The 22012-nt window shown below is 39.8% G+C and overlaps 1 protein-coding gene across 1 annotated transcript in view; it reads right to left on the bottom strand.

Moving 5' to 3' along the window:
- The window catches only part of KCNN2 (potassium calcium-activated channel subfamily N member 2), a 158000-nt gene that overhangs the window by 11384 nt on the left and 124604 nt on the right, over window positions 1-22012 (bottom strand). Inside the window, exon 6 of the mRNA XM_047092603.1 lies at window positions 12577-12687. Within this exon, the coding sequence (XP_046948559.1) occupies window positions 12577-12687 (111 nt within the window). The remainder of the gene's footprint in view (window positions 1-12576; window positions 12688-22012) is intronic.

The following is a 22012-nucleotide window of genomic DNA, read 5'->3' as shown; positions in this document are numbered from 1 at the left end:
CATGCATTCTGAGACCAGTGGAAAAATGAAACGTCAGGTGCTGAGCACCAGCAGAGCATCTGAGAAACAGCACCACTATCCGCAGTGAAGTTCAAAGGTGTTCCAGTTAAATTCTTTGCTCTTCATTCTCATGGAAACACATTTCTCTTCTTTACAGGGGTAGGGAATGCTTTTCCATTTGGTCCTCATGTTCTTTTCAGAGGTAAGGATACTATATAAGTGGCTAACGGTTGAGGACATTGCTTTTATTTTTTATTCATTTTTTAAATGAAAGTTTGTTTGTTTGTTTAGAGAGAGAGAGAGAGAGAGAGAGAGAGAATCCCAAGCAGGTTCTATACTGCCAGTACAGAGCCCAACATGGGGCTCATACTCACAAACCGTGAGATCATGACCTGAGCTGAAATCAAGATTGGAGCACTCAACTGACTTGAGCCCCCCCAGGCACCCTTGAGGACCTTGCTTTTAAAGGGAGAGGGGTGGGAAGTTACTGGCCAACACTGACTGGGGTTGGAATAGGGTCCTTCCACACTAGGAAGCAGAAGGGCCAGTTAAGCGAGGTCTCAGCTCTCTGAACAGCTTTACCACCTGGAAGAAGGCAAGGGGGCTGGGTGGCCGCCCCCTCCCTGATTTTATCAGCTCAAGACACAGAGGAGGAAGCTAGAAAACTTGGTAAAAACAGGTGGGACCATAACACAGCAGTTGAACATAGTAACGTTTGCAAGAGAACAAAACAATTGATTTCACTTTGGATTCCCATCCGCACACAGCAAACGCCAAATGACCCAAGTCCTTAAATCTTGAACAAGGCGATTCATTGCTTGTCATCGGTGTATTTTATATGATTGTTTTTCCTCTTTGGGATGGCAGGGGAATGGCTGAGGGGGAGTAGGGAACCTCAATTTCTGAATTCATGGGGGTGAGTGAAACCCCCAAGTTCTTTGTTGCAGGGTTCACATGCACAAAATGCTCATTGTAGTTGACAGGCTAAAAATGAACATGATTCCTCGTCTGAAAATGAAATCCCTACAGCTGCTTTTAAAAACTGAAACACAGGCATTTATGTTGAAACATTTCCCTTTCTGACTCTCTAATAGGTGGTGAAACCCAGGAAGAAAACTCTGGAAGCATCCCATCTGCTGCTTTTTCAAAGTAGTGGTCACAAGACATGTGTCCAAAAGTAGAAATATGTGCTCTCTGCTTACTGGTCACATGTGTCTGGAATATGTTTTTCTGGTCTGTCTTTGGGTTGGAAGGGACAGGGTGGAAAGCACCTCAGTGTTTCACAAGCTCAAACAATGGGGAACTATCTGTTACATGACCATGACAGAAAACTTATAGGGGAAACTGGAGAAGAAAAGTTGACTTGGAGGGAAAGTTTCCTCTGCTTATGTACTTAAGAATGCTGCCGTGACGTCTAACAGTGTAAACCTAGAGCTCTGCCCTGCCCTTCGAGGGCATTTATAGACTCTCAGAGGACAGGGGTATTGTCACTAACCTTTGTGTCTCCCTAGCTCAGGGCTTCGGACATAGGTTGCGCTAAGTATTTGGTACCATAGTGTATACATTGTATCATAAGAACTCCTTTTTTTTTTTTTTTAGTGTTTTTATTATTTATTTTTGAGAGAGAGAGAGAGAGTGCATGAGCAGGGGAGGGCAGAGAGAGAGGGAGACACAGAATCTGAAGCAGGCCCCAGGCTCTGAGCTGTCAGCACAGAGCCTGATGCAGGGTTTGAACCCATGTACCGTGAGATCATAACCTGAGTTGAAGGCAATCACTCAACCGACTGAGCCACCCAGGTGCCCTGCATCATAAATTCTAATCATGAGCCACAGATACATATTTATTGACCACAGGACCTTCTTTTAAAAAAAAAATGAATGTTTATTTATTTTTGAGAGACATTATGAGCAGGAGAGGGGCAGAGAGAGAGGGGGAGACACAGAATCTGAAACAGCCTCCAGGCTCTGAGCTGTCAGCACAGAGCCTGATGCAGGGCTTGAACTCACAGATCGTGAGATTATGACCTGAGCCAAAGTCAGACGCCCAATCGACTGAGCTACCCAGGTGCCCCGACCAAAGGACCCTCTTGATAAGAAGGGTATACAGGTTACAGAAGAGACGTAAGATCTAACTACGTCTTCCCTAATTTCCATTTACTAATTCAAATTTATGAAGTGTCTACCATATGCTAGAGCCCATGATGGTTGTTATGCGGGATCACAGATCTAGCCCTCAAAAATTAGTAGCTGTGGTGATTCTTGTGCCAATTAATGAGCCAACAACTCTGTGCAATACTTTCCTAATGTCAAGAAACAAGGAGAGTGAGGGGAAGGTTCTTTCTTAGCAGGAAACTTCTCCCCTCCCATCATCCCTTCCTACAGCCAGGGAGAAAAGGAAAACATGAACATTTGCTCTGCCTGACTCATGCTCCATTGCAATTAAAATCTTTCACCAGAAACATTTTGAAAGGCATAATAATAATCAGTTATGTTGAGAAAACAAAAGCCCTAAAAGCAATAATACTATTAAAGATAACAGTACTTACCCAGATGCCTTAAAACCACCTTTGCAGTTAAAAAAGTCATGAAATGTTCTATCGCTGACGTTTACAGGTAGTGATGAAATATTAAAGCCAGAGGTCGTAAGGTAAAATATATTTTTAAGTGTAATAATACTTGATAAACCACAAAAGCGCTTAAAAGCTGACTGACTTTTCACTGAAACTTTGCCTTGCTCAAACCTATACAGATACACATTAAAGCACTGTTTCAAAGAGTACTTTGTTTATAGTTTTCCTTTGCTTTTGACTCTTCTGATTGTTATTTAATTGATTTTTTTGTTTGTTTGTTTGGTCCAGTTTCCCCTTGCCTCTCCCTTCAGAGACTTATTTTTGGTGCAATGCTTCCATTCTTATCAGATTTAAGAGAAGGGACATAACCTCTGACTTAAGAAGCAAGAGTTTTCCACCTCTCGTTCTTGTAACTGTGGTAAAATGGGTAAAATGTTGCTTCACAGGCTGTGGGCGATGCCTCCAGGCTGCCGGGGACAAACACAGACCACACTTCTAAACCTGGACACTAGGACCACATGCCGCCCAGGCCCTCTTGAGAGCAGATACCTGGGGCTGGGTGAGTGCTATAGCTTTGGAACAGGGCAAGGTCAAGCGATCCAGTCACTTTGCTTTCTCACCCACGGGGCTGTGTCTCCAAGCACCATGTAAAAGCTCCAGAGCCTCAATCCTCCAGAATTTCTGTTCGCTTGTTAAGAGATACGTAGGACAAAAAATTATATAACTGCATAATGGTGTTCTTATTATGGATCTTATTGAGAATTCTTAACAGGATTGGAAACACCCACAGTGGACATTAATATGTATAATTATCCTTTGTGGTACATCTAGCTACTTTAAAAATTACGTCTGGGCTCTCAGAATTGCTTGTTTTCAAGTTTCCTTCCAAAATGAAAGTGTGCAGAGGGCCAAACTCCAGGATTTCTTCTTGGTTCAGATGCAACTGAGGAGTAATAACATTTCCAAAAGATATAGCACAGTATCTATGCTATAGTATCTCTGGAAGGGTGATAAATTGCAAATCTATTAAGTTGCTGGTCCCATCTTACTAAAAGCCCAGTGACAGGTTATTGTCCTTAGGCTAATGATTTCATTTTGAAATCATTAGATTATTCTGGGTACGTGGCCACTTCTGAATTGTAGAGTGGCATGTTAAACTTTTGGAATTGCATAGAACAATCTCCCTTAATAGACTGTGCAAGGCATAATGTGCTGTACTTTCACACATGGTATTTCATGTGGCTGATGTTGTCCAACAGAGAAACGATTTCTATGTGAAATTGTTCCTCTGAAAACTTGTGCACAGTGAATAATTTTTCATGGAAACTGTTCAGTTCAGTTACGAAACACAATGGGAGGCTTGGAAAGTTACATTTCTTCTCAGAAGCATAATCAATCGTTTAACACTCACACTGCTTTTTTTTTTTTTTTTTTACAGTCATGTTCAGATTTCAGAATGTCTATCATCATTACCTCTGTTGACCATGAGAAAAAAAGGATTTCTTCTGCCGCACTGCTTCAGGGGATAGTGGTAGTTTTCTCCAGCGGTAAGGAGCACCCTTGACCTTGTATTTTTAAGCTTCGTCTTGGTAACTATGTATGGTGTTTAGGTGCTTGTTTATTCTCTATTATGTCCCAGAATCATTCATGAATGATCATTCAGATTTTAGAACTCTTTTGAAATTGTAGTTGACATACAACATGACGTTAGTTGCATGTGTACAACATAGTGACTTGACAGTTCTACATGTTACGACATGCTCAGCCTAAGTACAGTTACATCTTTAAATCACTGTACGAAGTTGTTCCAAGAATACGGAATCTACTCCTGATGCTGTACTGTTCCTCCCTGTGACTTGATTATTTTATAACTGGAAGTTGGTGTGTCTTAATCCCCTTCAACTGTTTTGCCCATCCCATACCCCAACCTCTCTGGCAACCATCAGTTGGTTCTGGGTATTTAAAAGCTTGGTTTTTTTAGTCTGTGTCTTTTTTTTTTTACCTTGTTTATTCGTTTCTTAACTTATACATATGAGTAAAATCATATGGAATATGTATTTGTCTGACTTATTTCACTTAGCATTATACTCTCTGGCTTCATCCATATCGTTGCAAACGGCAACATTTCACTCTTTTTATGGTTGAGTAATATTCCATTGTGTGTATCTGTATCGCATCTTCTTTATCCATTCATCCATTGATTGAAACTTACATTGCTTCCATATCTTAACTATTTTAAATAATGCAATAAATATAGGGATTTATATACCCTTTCTAATTAGTGTTTTACTCTTCAATACCCAGAGCTGGGTTGTATAGTATTTCTATTTTTAATTTTTTTTTTAGGAATGACTATATTGTTTTTCATAGTGGCTGCACCAGTTTACATTCCCACCAACAGTGCACAAGGGTTCCCTTTTCTCCACATCTTTGCCAACACTTGTTATATATTGTCTTTCTGATACTGTTTTGATTTGGATTTCCCTAATGATGTGGAATGTTGAACATCTTTTCAAGTGCCTGTTGGTTATCTGTATGTCTTCTTTGGAAATTTCTGTTCAGGTTCTCTATCCATTTTTTTTAAAATGCTTATTTATTTTGAGAGAGAGAGAGAGCAGAAAGACTGCATGCGCATGAGTAAGGGGGGGGGGCAGGATGGGGGAGAGATTCCCAAGCAGACTCTGCACTATCAGTGCAGAGGCCGATGTGGGACTTGAACTCACAAACTGTGAGATCATGACCTAAGCCAAAATTAAGAGTCGGAAGCTTAACTGACTGAGCCACCCAGACACCCCTCTCTATCCATTTTTTAATTGGGTTATTCTTTTTGATGTTGAGTTGTAGGAGTTATTTAAATATCTTGAATATTAACCCCGTATTGATATATCTATCATTTGCAAATGTATTCTCCCATTCAGTAAGTAGATTGCCTTTTTATTTTGTTGGTGGATGATCCTTTTAATGTATTGTTGAATGTGCTTTGCTCATATTTTGCTGAGGATTTTTATATCTGTGTTCATCAGGAATATTGGTCTGTAGTTTTCTATTTTTTGTAGTGTCTTTAGTTTTGGAATCAGGGTAGTGATGGCCTCATAGAATGAATGTGGAAGCATTCTTTCATCTTCTAACCTTTTGGGATAGTGTGAGAAGGAGAAGTGTTAGCTCTTCTTTATTTATTTTTTTTTTAATTTTTTTTTTCAACGTTTATTTATTTTTTGGGACAGAGAGAGACAGAGCATGAACGGGGGAGGGGCAGAGAGAGAGGGAGACACAGAATCGGAAACAGGCTCCAGGCTCCGAGCCATCAGCCCAGAGCCTGACGCGGGGCTCGAACTCACGGACCGCGAGATCGTGACCTGGCTGAAGTCGGACGCTTAACCGACTGCGCCACCCAGGCACCCCTGTTAGCTCTTCTTTAAATGTTTGGTAGAATTCACCTGTGAAGCCATTTGGTCTTGGACATTTGTTGGCAGTTTATTAGTAGTAGTAGTTGGCATGGGTTTGGTATGGGATGAGTTTTATTACTAGGAATTGGTGTGTTCAGATTTTCTACTTTCTGATTCAGTCTTGGAAGATGGTATGTTTCTAAGAATTTATCCATTTCTTCTAGATTGTCCAATTTGTTGACATATAATTTTTTGTAGTAGTCTCTCATAATCCTTTTCATTTCTGTGGTGTTCATTATTTCTCCTCTTTTATTTCTGATTTTATATACTTGAGTCCTTGCTCTTTTTTTTTTTTTTTTCATGAAGACTCTGGCTAAAAGCTTATCAATTTTCTTTACCTTTTCAGTGAATCAGCTCTTAGTTTCATTGATCCTTTCTATTCTGTTTTAGTCTCTATTTATTTTGGCTCTGATTTTTATTATTTCTTTCCCTCTACTAACTTTGGGCATAATTTATTCTTTTTTCTAGTTTATTTAAATGTAAGTTTCAATTATGTATTTATTATTTTTCTTGTTTCTTGAAGTAGGCCTGTATTGTTATGAACTGCCCTCTAAGAAATGCTTTTGCTGCATCCCTAATGCTTTGGACTGTTGTATTTCCATTGTCATTTGTCTAAAGGTATTTTTTTTTTAATTTCCCCTTTTATTTCTTCATAGATCCACTGGTTATTTAGCAGCATGTTGTATAGCCTCCATGTATTTTTTCCAGCTTTTTTCTTGTAACGGATCTCTAGTTTCATAGTGTTGTGGCTGGAAAAGGTGCTTGATATGATTTCAATCTTCTTAAATTTATTGAGCCTTGTTTTGTGGCCTAATATGTGATCTTTCCTGGAGAATGTTCCATACACACTTGAGAAGAACATGTATTCTTGCTGTTTTGGGATGGAATGTTCTGTATATACCTGTTAAGTCCATCTGGTCTAATGTGTGTTCAAAGCCACTGTTTCCTGGTTGATTCTGTTTGGAATGATCTATCCATTGATGTAGGTGAAGTGTTAAAGTCTCCTACTATTATTGTATTACAGTCAATTTTTCTTTTTTTGTCTGTTAATATTTGCTTATGTATTTAGGTTGGGTATATAGATATTTACAATTGTTATATCCTGACTGTTGGCCTGATCCCTTTATCATTATGTAGCACCTTTCTTGGTCTCTGGTTACAATCTTGGTTTAAAGTCTATTTTGCCTGAGATAAGTATTGCTACTCCAGATTTTTTTCACCTTCCATTGGCGTAGAATATCTTTTTCTATTCCTTCACTCTCAGTTTGTATGTGTCCCTGTGTCTGAAGTGAGTCTCTTGTAGGCAGCACAGAGATGGGTCCTATTTTCCTATCTATTTAGTCACCTTGTGTCTTTTGACTGGATCATTTAGTCCACTTTCATTTGAAGTAATTGTTGACAGGTATGTACTTATTGCCATTTTGTTGTTTTCTGGTTGTTTCTGTAGTTTTTCTGCTTCTTTCTTCTCTTGATCTCTCCTGGTTTGATAACTTTCTGTAGTTTTGTGTTAGGATTCTGTTTCTTTTGTGTAAACTTATTACTTACTGGTGTTTGGCCTGTGGTTACAACAAAGTGCACATATAATATCCAATGTGTATAACAGTCTATATTAAGTTGAGGGTTGCTGAAGTTCGCAGACATTCTAAAAACACTATCTTTCTATTTGCCACTCATGTTCTATGTGTATGACATCATATTTTACATCTTTAGTGTATCCCTTAACTAATTTTTGTATAATGTAACTGATTTTACTACTTTTGCCTTTTCCCCTTAATACTAGCTTTGTAAGTGACTGATGCACTACCTTTACTTCATATATGCTTTTGCCAGTGAAATTTTTTCCTTTCATAATTTTGTTAAGACCCTTCTTTCCCACTTAAAGAAGTCCCTTTAACAGTACTACATATATGCTTTTACCAGTGAAATTTTTTTTGTTTCATAATTTTGTTAAGACCCTTCTTTCCCACTTAAAGAAGTCCCTTTAACATTTCTTTTAAGGATGATTGAGTGGTAATGAACTCCTTTAGCTTTTGTTTGTCTGGGAAACTCTTTATGTCTCCTTCAATTCTGAATAATAAACTACCTGTGTACAATATTCTTGATTGTAGGTTTTTTCCCTTCAGCAATTTTAATAGATCACATGCCACTCCCTTCTCACCTGCAGAGTCTGCTAAAAACTCAGCTGATAGCTTTATGGAGTTTCCCTTGTACATAACTAATTGCTTTTCTCCCATTACCTTTAAGATTCTCTGTTTAACTTTTGCTATTTTAATTATTTTGTGTTGCAGTATGGATGTCTTTGGATTCATCTTGTGTGGGGTTTTCTGTGCTTCCTGGACCTCTTTCTTTTGAAACATATTCCTCTGTGCCTTCATTTTGTCTCACTCTCCATGTTTGTTACAATGTATTAGGTAGATCAGCTAAGTCTCCTGGTCTTAGAAGTCAGGTATCCTGTGGGGCCCACTTGTGCAGTCCACCCTGGTCAGCAGAACCAGGTACTTCAGGGGTGTCTGCTGTGTGGGTTGCATGTGCCCTCCTGTTGTGCCTGGGCTGGACTGCTCTGGGCCTACTGGCAGGTGAGGCTGGTCCCCCTCCCTGGGGCAGTAGTTGGTTCAGGGGAATGATCGCCAGGTGCGGTGGGGTGAACAGTGCTAGCAAGGAGGATGGAGAGTACCAAAATTGGCTCCGACAAAGTCTTGCCAACCCAGGCTGCAGGAGAGCAAAAAAAAAAAAAAAAAAAAAAAAAAATTGTATCCACCAGCACTTCCATTCCTGGACAAGTTCCTACCCATTCTTGCCTCTCCAGCACATACCCTAAAATTATTCAATAAATTTCCTTCATGTATAATCTAGGTGCTTTCCAGTCTGTTGTCTGTGCTGGATCTTGGATTGAGAGGGACTGAGAGATACAGTGCACTGGCCCTTTAAGAGCAGAGTCTCAGAGGCCTGTAGGCCCCCATGTCTTTCAGAGGTAAGCCCTGTCAACTTTTGAATTCTGAACGTATGGGGACTCACCTTTCTGTTGAAGGTCCCCAGTAACAGGGGATGCCCATTATGTGATGTTTGCTGCTTTTGTGCCTTAGGTAGAATCCCTGTACCTGTGATCTCCGTCCATCCTATGGGTCGCCATACAGGCAATTTGGTTCTCAGGTCCATGTTCGCTGCTTCTCCATGTACCTTTTTCTTTTAAGTCTTCAGTTGTGGAAGATCTGTTCTGTTAGTGTTCAGGTCGTTTTCAGAGTCAGTTGCATTATCTGTAGTTGTAGCCTTGGTATATCCATAGGAAGAGGTGAGCCCAGGACCTTACTATTCTGGTATTTTAGAATTTTTATTTAAAAACTTAAAATTAAAAGTAGGGTCATTTAGAAATTCCATAAATGACCAAATGGAATCAAGTTCCAAGTAAATGGTACTCATTAAGTTGAAGAGGACTATAAAAGGGCTATTATTTTCATATATTGTATTGACTATAATAATGAAATGGGTATCATAAATGAGAAATTGATATTTGGTTCTAATGACATTTTAACATTTGTATCTGCACTAAATGACATTTTGCCTATAAAAATCAAGCTGTCAGCAAGACTTCTTGGAGTCCCTTGGTCCGAAGTAATACTGCAAAGTAGCTAAACTTTTAAGGAGGCGTAATAAAATAAGAGAATTAATAAAGCATCATGGAGAATGTGAATTTTGAATTTACAATAATACTTCTTATGAAAAAGCGTTCTATAAACAGATTCCCTATAGATAATGAGTCAAGCTAAAGTATACAAGAACTTGTAACAGAAGAGCTGTAAGATCAGAAAACATGATCCACTTGGGGAAATGAGTCCCATTCATAAAAACGAATGGAAGTCATCTAGATCCACAGCCCTCCAAAAGGGGCCGAGAATGGGCTTGGGGGGGTGGGGTCATAAGCAACATAAGCAAGAACACAAGCCAATTTTTCTGCCCCAAGTACAGGAAACAAAAAAACAGTTCTTATATCTGATTTGCTGAAGGAAGAGTACCAGAAAAGCTTACAATTTCCTGAGTCCTGGAGTTTGGTATTTCAGTTCTATATCCTCAGCAGTTAACACAGAACTCCAACAATATTAGGCGAACTGCAACTCTAATAGGTATGCTATATATTTTGTTAAATAATTACATTTTATTCCCAGGAAGATTATGATAAATTCAGTATATATGAAGAATATCCACTATGAGGACTGTCCCAGGCTCCAAATCCTTGGGGAATAACAAACCAAAGCAGCAGTTCTCACTGTGGGCAATTTTGTCCCAGCCATGTCTAGAGACATTTTTTTGGTTGTCACAAATCAGAGAAAATGCTACTGGCATCTACCAAGGATGCCACTAACCAGTCAACAATGTACAAGGACATCTGCACAACAGAGAACTATCCAGTCCCAAAGGTCAATGGTGCTGAGGCTGAGTGATCTTGAGCTAAACTAATTAAATTATAAAACCAACCTGGAATGGCTCCCAACTGAACCTGGGAGACCTGTACAAATCTCACGGATTTTAACATCATAGTCTGTTCAGTAAGTAGGATATGGAATATTGATGTCCCAAAGTAAATCTAAAGAAATGGCATCTTACCTTCTTAAGATAAAACTAAGTACCTGCTTAGGAAATGCGGGGAAATCTGCCTCAATGTGCTAACTTGGTTCTTCTAATTTGTGATCCTGTCCCAGCTTTTGGTGTTGTTGCTGAAAAGATTTACATGCAGATGTATGGGCTATATGGTGTTTTAATGGAATTTTCTACCTCAGTGTGGCATTCAGTTAATTCTTATGAAATTTATAAGGTATGATCTTCATGATAAAATTGTTTGGATTACACAGGGGACTTTTTGGGAAGAGTTCTTTTGATAAAGTAAAGTTCTTTTGACTCTCAATACGAACCGTACAGTATGAAATGCATCCAAAATCCACAAAACATCTGTTACGATTTTGGATTATATGTGGACTAACAGCTCTGAATTTATGGCTCTCCTTGTGCTTTTCTGTAACATTCACCAATGTTCATGAGTTTGGAGAGCGAATTCCGGAGTTGAGAGAAAGCTGTGCAGAGTAGAAGACATTCTAAAGGGGCACCTCCAGGCCAAAAGCATGATATCTGCAATTGAGTGGCTGAGATCACCTAGACTATATGTGGACCTTCCAAATGCAATAAAGTCTCACAATAGTGTCTGGTGGTAAGACTTAGAAAATAGCAAGGCAACTGGAATCCATGCTTACATTTTGTAAATACTGTCCTTATACATAAATAGGCACATTGAAATGACAGAGCTATTAGGAAGTATTTACCAACTGAACCATGATTACTTTTATATATGCAACCAAAATCAAAAGTGAGTAAAAACAGGGGTGCCTGGGTGGCTCAGTCGGTTGAGCATCCGACCTCAGCTCAGGTCATGATCTTGCTGCTTGTGGGTTCGAGTCCCACATCAGGCTCTGTGTTGACAACTCAGAACCTGGAGCCTGCTTCAGATTCTGTGTCTCCCTTTCTCTCTGCCCCTCCCCCCCATCTCAAAAATAAATAAACATTAAAAAAAATTTTTTTAAGTGCGTAAAACCACTGAAAATTGGAACCCTCCTTGAACCAGCCATGGATTCTTTTATGGGTAAAGTTACCAAATGACAATGTGTTTTGTTATTTGGATGACAGCCCGATTGGATTCTCCTTTGAGTTATGTTAGCAACATGACACTGCTAAAAAAGGATTTTTAGCTTTATTTTTGACCTTGTATTTTGGTCTCTCAAGTGACTAGGAAGAGAGGCTAAACATTTGGCAGGAGTGGGAGAAGAAGCTTTTTCCTCTTGGATATAGTGACGTTGAGCAAGCTACCTAACCTCTCTGTGTCTTGGCTTCCACATTTGTAAAATGGGCAGAATGCTAGTGCCTCTCTCAGAAAGTTGTCTGCGTATGACACCAGTTTACACAGGTGACATACTGGGAGCCAAGCCTCGTACAGAGAGAGTGTCAACACCGGGATTCCTGTTTTCTGCCATATTTTCCCAGTGGGCTCTGCTGCCCTTCATCTCTTGCATAGCCTTTAAATCACAGAAAGGGCCTGTCTGTGCTCCTTGGAGTCCTACAAGTCACTGGTGGTTTCTTATTGTCCCTGCACACCCAGTCTTTAGACCACAGACTGGCTCACAGAAGCTCAGTAAAACATTGTTACATCACTCTAGATGACACTCTAAATTTCTAGATAACATTGACAGCCTGCCCCTTCCTATTCAATCTAATAGCACTCCCTTCTTGTATCCTGCAAACTGAAATGTTAAGTGTGCCTCTTTGTTTATACTGACGTGGTCTAGGTTTATCCTTGAGTAAATACCAAGGTTGTCCAATTATTTCCTAGCTGACGTAAAGTTAGGACTGGCCTATTCTCAAAATGTGGGGGGAAAAAAATGGAACAGATTCCAAGAAGGCCTTAACTTTAAACCAGGTTGTTTCAGCTTGAGAGGTCAAAACAGAAATCGATTGCCCACCCCTGCAATGGAAAGCACACGAAAATCTTCCCTCTGAAGATCCATGGGGTGGTAACTCACCCTTTTAGTCAGCTGAGTATCCATCATGAAGTTGTGCACGTGTTTTTCTGCTTTGGTAAGTTCTAGCTTCCTTGCCACGACAGCTACCACCAGGGCTGTGCAACCAGCACCCTGAAAATCAGAAGAGAAGAGAACCCCAACAAGTTATGATTTTTGGTCTCAGCCACAGTAAAAAATGTTTTTCACCAAGTACATAAGAAGCTGGAGATTAAAAAAAAAAAAAGTAGCATTCAGTGGCTTTAATAATTATGACCAAAAATGCATGGTCAACAAACACAAGTAGCATGCCCGGAGATTGGGATTCAAAACCTTAGTTCACGTATTTTAAGATCTGAAGCATAATATGTGAATCAAACATATTTTAATACTAAGAAATAAATGGTAAAGGGGCAACTTGCTGAAATTGCAGACATTTGTTAAAAAACAGAGCAAGTCTGTCTGGAAATATAACAGGAACAAGTAATAGATGAGTAAATTAGCATAAATGCATGGAGTAGAAATAACAATTATTCTCTAAAAAAATAACACTGCATAATCTTCTATCAAGATAAGACCAGAGGTCTTCCACCCAATTGACTGTGATGTACCAGGAATGAAAAGAGAGAGCTGCATTATCTCGGTGTATGCACAACTTCAAGATCATGGGAGGATCTCTGTGATTTGAACCTGGACAATGGAGACATAGAAAGTGTTGAACATAAGGCATAGTCGTCCTGTTCAGATGCTTACCAATACTAAGAAAGGCATGGGTTACCTTTATTTTGCAAAAGATCAGCAGCGCTGTGTTTTGAATGATAGGCCCCTGTGCAGGTCTCTTGGGAAGAGATGTGAGACACTGTGTGGTACCCCAGGGATTAGAGTTTCCTTCTCCATGATCACGGGCATGAGGTGTGAGGACTTCTTGGTTGTAAGAGCAGGGATTACATACAGGGCCAGGTGGCAGGGCTGGGGCACCTCTTGGGGGGTGGGGGGCAGGAGGCGGTCTAGGCAAAGTCATGCTGTTGCTGCCACCTCATGGGTCCTGGGCACAACTGACTTACCAGGAGAGAAGGGGGAAACTACTGAGGAGCTGTCACAGCCTGAAGAGCTCCTGACAGGCCTGTGAAAGGGAAGTCCAGCCCTCCAGAAGGAATCACTCCCCTGAGAGGGCCACAGGGCAGTAGATATTGCCCAACTGTCTCAGTGGACACAGAGCAATGAAGGCAGGGTCCACGCAGGAGCCCAGTGAAGAGGGACACCCAACAGCATGATGTTACAACTGTGGATCTTTCAACAGACTTGAATCCTCTTAAACTAGTTTTTTTAAGTGTATTTATTTATTTTGAGTGGGAGAGAGAATCTCAAGCAGGTTCCGCACTGCCAGCGCAGAGCCCGATATGGGGTTCCATCTCACCGTGAAATCATGAACTGAGCTGAGATCAAGCATCAGATGCCTAACCAACTGAGTCACCCCTGAACTAGTTTTTAATAGCATCACCTTTATGTTCGCAAAAATGGTAATGTGCTCACTGGCTAGTTAGCCAGGAGAGTCTCAAGTTCCCATAAGGTAACCTGGCTTTCCTTATGACAAATAGGTCTGAAAATCACTCATTATGAAAGTAACTCTGCATCTTCCATATAAGGTAGTCTTCATCTTCAGGATCTAATATTGAGGAGTGGTAGTTGCTCCTAGCATGCCCGTGTCCGTAATATGTTATGGCTGTATTAAAATTTTATTTCTGCGATGCTTAAAGACAACGTAATATTTAAATAAGCAAGTCAGAAAATTATATGCCTAATTTGCTCCTAATTTTATTTTTTAGAAAGGACCCACAGTTGGGAACAAATTTAAGGAGGCGAGCAACCTGTACTCTGAAAACTGTAAGACACTGATGAAAGACACTGAAAAGGACACAAATCCATGGAAAGATATAACAGGCTCATGAATGGGAAGAATTAACAATCTACAGATTTATTGCAATCCCTATTAAAATTCCAATGGTATTTGTCACAGAACTAGAACAAATGAGCCCCAAATTTGTACAGAACCACAGAGAACACGGCTGGGTAGCATGCTCCCTGATCTCAATCTACACTGGAAAGCTATGGTAATCAAAACAGTACGGTACTAGCACAAAAACAGACACATACATCAATGGAACGGGATAGACAGCCCAGAAATAAGCCCATGCTTATATGGTCAATTTACATCAAAGGGGACAAGAATAAAAAACTGGGGAAAAGACAGTCTTTTCAATAAATGGTGCTGGGAAAACTGGACCACTTTCTTATACCATACACAGAAATAAACTGCAAATGAATTAAAGATCTACCTGTTAGACCTGAAACCATAAAAGTCTTAGGAGAAAACATAGGCAGTAAACTCTTGGCCATCACTCTGAGGAGTAAATTTTAGATTTGTTTCTTCAGGCATGGGCAACAAAAGCAAAAAATAAAAGGATAATATCAAACTAAAAAGCTTTTGCACAGTGAAGGAAATCATCAACAAAACAAAAAGGCAACATACCTACCTAACAGAGAAGATATCTGCAAATGATAGGTATTCAGATAAGGGGTTAATATCCAAAATATATAAAGAACTCCTACAACTCACTCAATAGCCAGAAAAATCAAATAACTTGATCAAAAATGGGCAGAGAACCCAAACAGACATTTCTCCTAGGAAGACATCCAGATGGCCAATAGACACATGAAAAGATGTTCAACGTCACTAATCATCAGGGAAATACAAATCCAATCCATACCACCTCACACCTGTCGTAATGGCGGATACCAAAAGGAAATAACAAGTGTTGGCAAAGATGTGGAGAAAAAGGACCCCTCGTCGTGCACTGTTGGTGGGAATGCAAACTGGTACAACCACTGAGGAAAACACCATGGCAGTTCCTCAAAAAATGTTCAAAATAGAACTGCCATATGATCCAGTAATTCCACTTCTGGGTGTTTACCTGAAGGAAATGAAAGCCATAATTTGGAAAGATATATGCATCCCTATGTTTATTGCAGTATTATTTAAGATAGCCAAGGCACAGAAGCAACCTAAGTGTCTATCAATAGATGAACTGATAAAAATGTTGTGTATGTCTACACAATGGAATATTACTCAGCCATAAAGAATGTGATCTTGCCACTGGAAACAGCATGAATGGAACTAGAAGGTTTTATGCTAAGTGAAAGAAGTCGGAGAAAGACACGTACTATATGGTTTCTCTTGTATGTGGAGTTTTAAAAAAAAAACGGACATCACAGAAAGAGACTAATAAATATAGAAAACAAACTTGCAATTATAAAATAAATCATAGGGATAGAAAATACATTCCAGGGAATATAGTAAATAATATTGTGGTAACTTTATATGGGTGACAGAGGGTAGCTAGACCTACGGGGATCATTTTCTAATGTATAGAAATGTCAGGTCACTGCGTTATACACTGAAACTTATATTGTATATCAGCTATACTTGAAATTAAAAAAAATGGCCTTTGGAAGCATACCCATCTATTCTGTTCACTTTCAGATGTTTGCCACAAAATGTACACAGTTTTGGTGTACTGATAAGGGGCTAATCACAATCAGTGGATGGAATCTGTGGCCACTCAAGATGGCTGTCTATACCTACCCACTGGAGGGCAACACTTGCTCGAGAAATATAGGATCACCTGCAGGCTGTTCCCAGGTGCTTGTCAGTCAGTGAGTTACAAGAGATTCAAGAGCAGGGATGCTTTCTGAATAAGCAGAAAATGTAAAAATCTGAGGGGCTTCCACTGTTAGATATCTGAGAGCGGCAGTTGGCACTCAAAGTTGAGTATTGTTTTCCCCTGGCAGGTGGCCACTGCTGAGATCCTTCTGGAAAGAAATCAACATCCTAACAGGAGTGGAAAATCACTGGTATCAAGAGCCTTTGAAAGTCGATTTTTATTTGTGTTTATTCTTGGGCTCTCTTTTTTCCTGCTACTGGCCCATTCCTTGCTGAGTGTTCTCTAGATCCCCCTAAGTCTTGTGCACGAAAATGAGTATCGCTGTTGCAAACTGCAAAAGCAAGGGAGTGTGACAATTTGGGAATTACTGCAACTATTACCTGTGTATGTCACTCCATTATCCTAGCTGTACCCTTTGATGGTACCTCAAGAGCCACTTAAGAAACCTCTTTCTTTTCATATACAGTCACTCCTTTATTTATTTTTAGTTTTAGTTTATTTATTTTGAGAGAGAGACAACGAGCATGATTGAGGGAGGGGCATAGAGAGAGAGGACAGAGAGAATCCTAAGCAGGCTCTTCGCTGATGAGGGCCCTGAACTCACAAACCATGAGACATGACCTGGGCTGAAATCAAGAGTTGGACGCTTAACCAACTGAGCCACCCATGTGCCCCTCCTTTACTTTCATTTTAATTAGGGAAGCCATACACTTCTATGTCCCCAGGTCCTGAATAAACCAGACGAGGATGCCATGTGTATAGAATTGGGTTTCAAAACAGTAACTTTACAAAAATAAAATAAATGTGGAGATATGCAAAATTGCTGGTTCACCTCCGAAAGCTTTCTAGGTCCGAAGTAAATCCCTGCCAACATGAATGTCATTTAAGTCATTTAAGTCACGGTGTGACGCTGCTGTCCACTCAGTATCTATTTCCAGGAGTGTTCTGTTTCATCAAATGAATACAAATGAGAGTAAACATGCTTTTACAACATTTTCTCCAAAGTTGTCGTCATCACAATGGATGTGGAAACAGTTGGGATGAACATATGTTACTCTCTGAAATGAAGATCCCTGTATGTCTTTAACAAGATGAGTCATATTCCTTTCACCAGAGTCAGAAAGTGTATCCTGGTTACTTTTCTCCCATTTCGTTTATGTTACGATGGAAAAACTAAACAGATCATTGGCCTGTCCCTTCAAGATGCTCAGGCACCTAAAAACTAAATGAAGAGAACACAGTGTTTATGAAGCCAATATATTAAAAGCAAATCTTGAGGCTCTCCTTAGCTGGTGTATCTTCTTTCCTTCTAACAAATTAGATGTTGCAAGGGAGAGAGAGGAAGAGGAGGGAGAAAGGCCTTGTCCATAGAAGAGGTAATTACGAATGTTCATCTCCCTATGTCAGCTCAGTGTGAAGCACACAAATGACGACCAGAGTGCCTAAGTAGTAGTTGAATACCAACACCTGAAGAGTCTTAGCTGCTGCCAAATTAAAATACAGGACTTTCTGGGGCACCTGGGTGGCTCAGTCAGTTGGGCGTCCCACTCTTGGTTTTGGCTCAGGTCATGAGCTCACGGTTCATGGGTTTGAGCCCCACATCAGGCTCTGTGTTGCAGTGTGGAGCCTGCTTGGGATTCTGTCTCTCTGCCCTACCCCCTCAAAATAAATAAATACACTTTAAAAATAAAATACAATACTTTTCAGGGCACCTCAGTGGCTTGGTCATTTAAGAGTGGGACTCTTGGTTTCAGCTCAGGTCATGATTTCACATTTTGTGAGTTCAAGCCCCACATTAGACTGTGCTGATGGCATGGAGCCTGCTTGGGATTCTCTCTCCCTTTCTCTCTCTGCCCCTCCCCTGCTGACTCTGTCTCTCAAAATAAATAAACTTTAAAAAATTTAAAATATGGTACTTTTCTTCACTCTATATTTCCTCATCAGAGCACAGAAATCGTAAGCCATGTTGGTCCCCAGGATGCCCGAAAGAGACGTTCATCTTCCCCCAGGTAATTTTATCACACAATGTTGGAAAAGTTCAAAGTACTCCCATAATTTTACTTCAGGTCACCTGGTTGTTCTCATCCTGCAAATACTTTCGAGAAGCTTTTCGATAAACCATTCTGGGAGCAAGCTTTTAACCATTTAAGGATGCAAGCCTGTACAGAAGGGAAATTCCTTTATTAGGACGTTTGGGTAAAGGTTTTGATTCTGATTTTAAAAAGGCAGCTGCCAAAGATTTAACGCAAATACTGAAATGTGTAATTTTCTTTTAGAAGTCCCAGAATCCCCACCCTCACCAAGAAGGACTAATGAAAAAAATGCTAGTGTTCAAAATACTCCAGCGTTAAATTAATTATCTTCCTGCAGTTCTAATAATCACTCCTAAAAGCTCAAACTTCAGTGTGATAGCCAATTTCTTTGACTAACAGTAATTAAAATTTATCAAAACATAGTTAATTTGAAAAAAAAAGTCATGCTTTTTCCTTAAGATACATCCAAATTAATAAAGCAGCTTTAAGCCTGATTAATATTTTTCATTTAAAAATATCAGCTTATCCTCCAAGAGGAAGGTAAAATGAGTGTTTGAAAATACTGCCCATGTTTCTGTCCCTGGGCTTGAGTGACTCAGTATATAGAACAATAAATAGATTTTAGTGCCCTTGTCTGATATAAATATTATTTCATGAAAGTTCTGGCAAATAGAATTCTCTAAAAGACTCAGCTTTGTTGTTACATCTTACTGGAATTCTGCAAGATCTCCTTGGGTCGTGAAAATCAATGACAAGGTAATTTTGATGAGAAATGCCCCGAGTTTATCAAAGACGGGGTGGTACTTGCGGATAGGAGGGCAGAGGTCAGGTACGATGTCCTCATCCAATGGAAGAGGGGAGGTGTGTGTGGTTTTTTGAGTTCAGGGATAAAACTGGTGCCTGAAAAACCCAGGTCTCCCTCAGAGTGAATTACTTGTTCAGGTCATTCTTGTACTTGGATGGTTGGAAAGTGGCACAGAACTCTGGTCATCAACAATGACTCATCCCCGGGTTTAAATCTCCTTATTAGCAACGGCGCTAGTGTGAGTGCATGTACTTTAGAGACAGGAAGGCCAGCCTTGCCAACTAAAAATGCTGATAGTTTAGAAAACTTAGGTGGAACCGTGGCATCTACAAGTCAAAAGCTAGAAGGTCACAACAACTGCCGCCTCTATTTGCCTGTGCTTGAGAGAAACCAGCGGTCATATTTCTTAAGGAAGTTTCTTGTGCAGAAATGAAGGTCGGCTTGGGGGCATTAGTGGGGAATTTAGCCTTAGGGCTGAATAGGCCCGTGGTACCCCTCCTGCTACCCTGCACAAAATAGGAACTATCCTAAGAATTTAAAGATAGGCTTTCCACACTGAGCCTTTATTTGATGAGATTCGGTGAATACACCAGAAAGACCCCCCAAAATAAATGAAAAGTAAATTAAAAACTTCTTCAAAGTTAGTATTTGATAGTAAACACCTGATGCCAAATTGTGTAAGACACATATAAAGGATCCTAGGTTTTTATTTTATTATTATTATTTTGCTTATTCATACATGCAGTACCAAGTTTCTTGGGATTTCCATATCCATTGGCAGGGGAAAGAAAAATCGCTTAATGGAAAGACAGAAAGTAGCAGGAATATAACCAGACCTTAGGTTTAGCCCTCTTGAATACCAGTCATTTTCCTTATAAGCTCTTGCTAATTTATGGCTATGTTTTGGAATACTCTCAGACTGAGTGGACAGTGTAGTGTGTAATCCTACCCTTCAGGATTAAAACTGCTGACCTCTGACAGTTGACTGAACCACCATGGGACCTTCAATTAAGGCTCCTCAACACTGGGGTAAATTGATGCTGACAGGATTATTATCCGAAGTTCTCATCCTAAGATGGTATAAAAATTAATGACTATATTATTGTTGTTGTTCCCTAAGTAAAACTTGAAAGATTCACTGGTGCCATGATTTTTCAATTGTTATGAAATGCAGAAGTGTTTGAGCAAAACCTAAATCACACTTCTGAAAGGGACTCACTTGAGTTGAGGAATCCATGGGGGGACCCTGTGGAAGTCCAAGGGGACCATTTATCACACACCAACCTGTGTCCCTAGGATGGGGCAGATGATACTTCATGTTTAAAGGTAATTTTGCCCCCAAATCTGGTCATCCATATTCTACACAAAGGGCCCACAAGAGACATCATAATTCCACAGAAATGGAGAAGCGAAAATTGCAAATGAACGAAGGACCTTCATTCTCCTATAAGACAGGAGATACTCTGTCACCAATGAGGTTGTATTCTCCTCTTGAAACAATCATCTGTATTCATAAGCAAGGGGAGATGAGAGCTTCCAGAATGTGTTTTGTCTAGATGTACAGATATGAAAGGGCAGACAGGATAACCTTTCAAATGCTAAGCAAAACAATTCCCTTCTCTGCATCCAGTTGGAGATCATGAGAAACCAGCTCGAGCCGACAATAGCGAAGACACAACAATCTCACAAGGTTGTCTGCCTGCCACCTTCAACCAAAAGAATAAAGCCATTGAGAGAGTTCATGCCATTGGTTATGGTGACATCCACACTAATGAATCCTCAGGTCCTTGGTACAACCCCACAGAGGAAAGACAGATGAATAAGGAAAAAAAAGGAATTACAACCTTCATGGCTTTTCTCTGGAAGGGTGATGAGTGACTTATTATACGATCCTAGGATTTTATGGTTTTAAAATACTATCCAGGAGAGAGAATGAGATCTTTGTCTCCTCAGCTTTACTATCAGGTAGGTCTTGGTAAAAAGGAACTTTCTGCGTGATTTGTCTGACCTATCACAGTGTAATACCTCTTCACACATTTCAGTATCTGAGATCCCGTTATTCTAGCATTTCCATCATCATTTATGTAGAACATTGTAAACGAAGTTGTAAAAACTATGAGAAAAGCTTTGCCTGATTGGATTGTATTCACAATTGATATTTCAAGTGAGGCGAGGTTATTTTTTGAAATGTTCACTTGTTACTCTCTTAGAAATATTCTGGAAAACTCTCTCTCCTCATTGTCTAACAATATATTTCTGCCCAGAGCACTGCAGATTAATCTTAATGTCCTTGGCTCCCAAAAATATCACTCATGACACAGATTAAGCTATTTAAAAATTTTAAATCACGGTTTAATTTTGGGTTTGTAACCAATGAAATGTGAACATCTAAGACGATGCCACAAAATAATTCATTCGTTTCATTAGCTTTATCAAGAAATGCAGTGCTCATTTCTTTATTTGTACATTTTTGAAATGGGTAAGTGTTTTAGATGTTAGCATATGGATCGACTGTATCTTATGTCAAAGTAAAAAAAAAAACACATAAAGGTATAAATTCTTTCAATTTCAAAACACAAGAACCAGAAAATTCAAATATAAGAGAAAACAAAGAAATACAGTACTTTGGAGAAAATATACAAGATGATTCAGGGATGGCCCTGTCCTCTCTCAGAAGTATTGTAAGTCGTATTTCTTTTTCACAATTTAGTAGGGGCCAGATGGAGAGAGGGAGAGAGAGAGATGGCCCAGGGGAAATCTGACATTGTACAGTTTATCTAAACATGCATTGCAGAAAGCCCAAGGGGCAACAGGCAAATAAATCCCCCCCCCAAAAGGAAGCCATATCTGGCTTAGATAATCCCCAGGTGACAAACTAGTATTTAAGTCTCTTGGAGGGG

The sequence above is a fragment of the Lynx rufus genome, unplaced genomic scaffold, assembly GCF_022079265.1.
Source record: "Lynx rufus isolate CCGP_SWC_20201006 ecotype Redwood Valley unplaced genomic scaffold, mLynRuf1.p SCAF_1, whole genome shotgun sequence".
NCBI classification, from domain to species: domain Eukaryota; kingdom Metazoa; phylum Chordata; class Mammalia; order Carnivora; family Felidae; genus Lynx; species Lynx rufus.
Note: the sequence above shows the minus strand (reverse complement) of the source record. Positions and strands in the feature narration are given on the sequence as shown.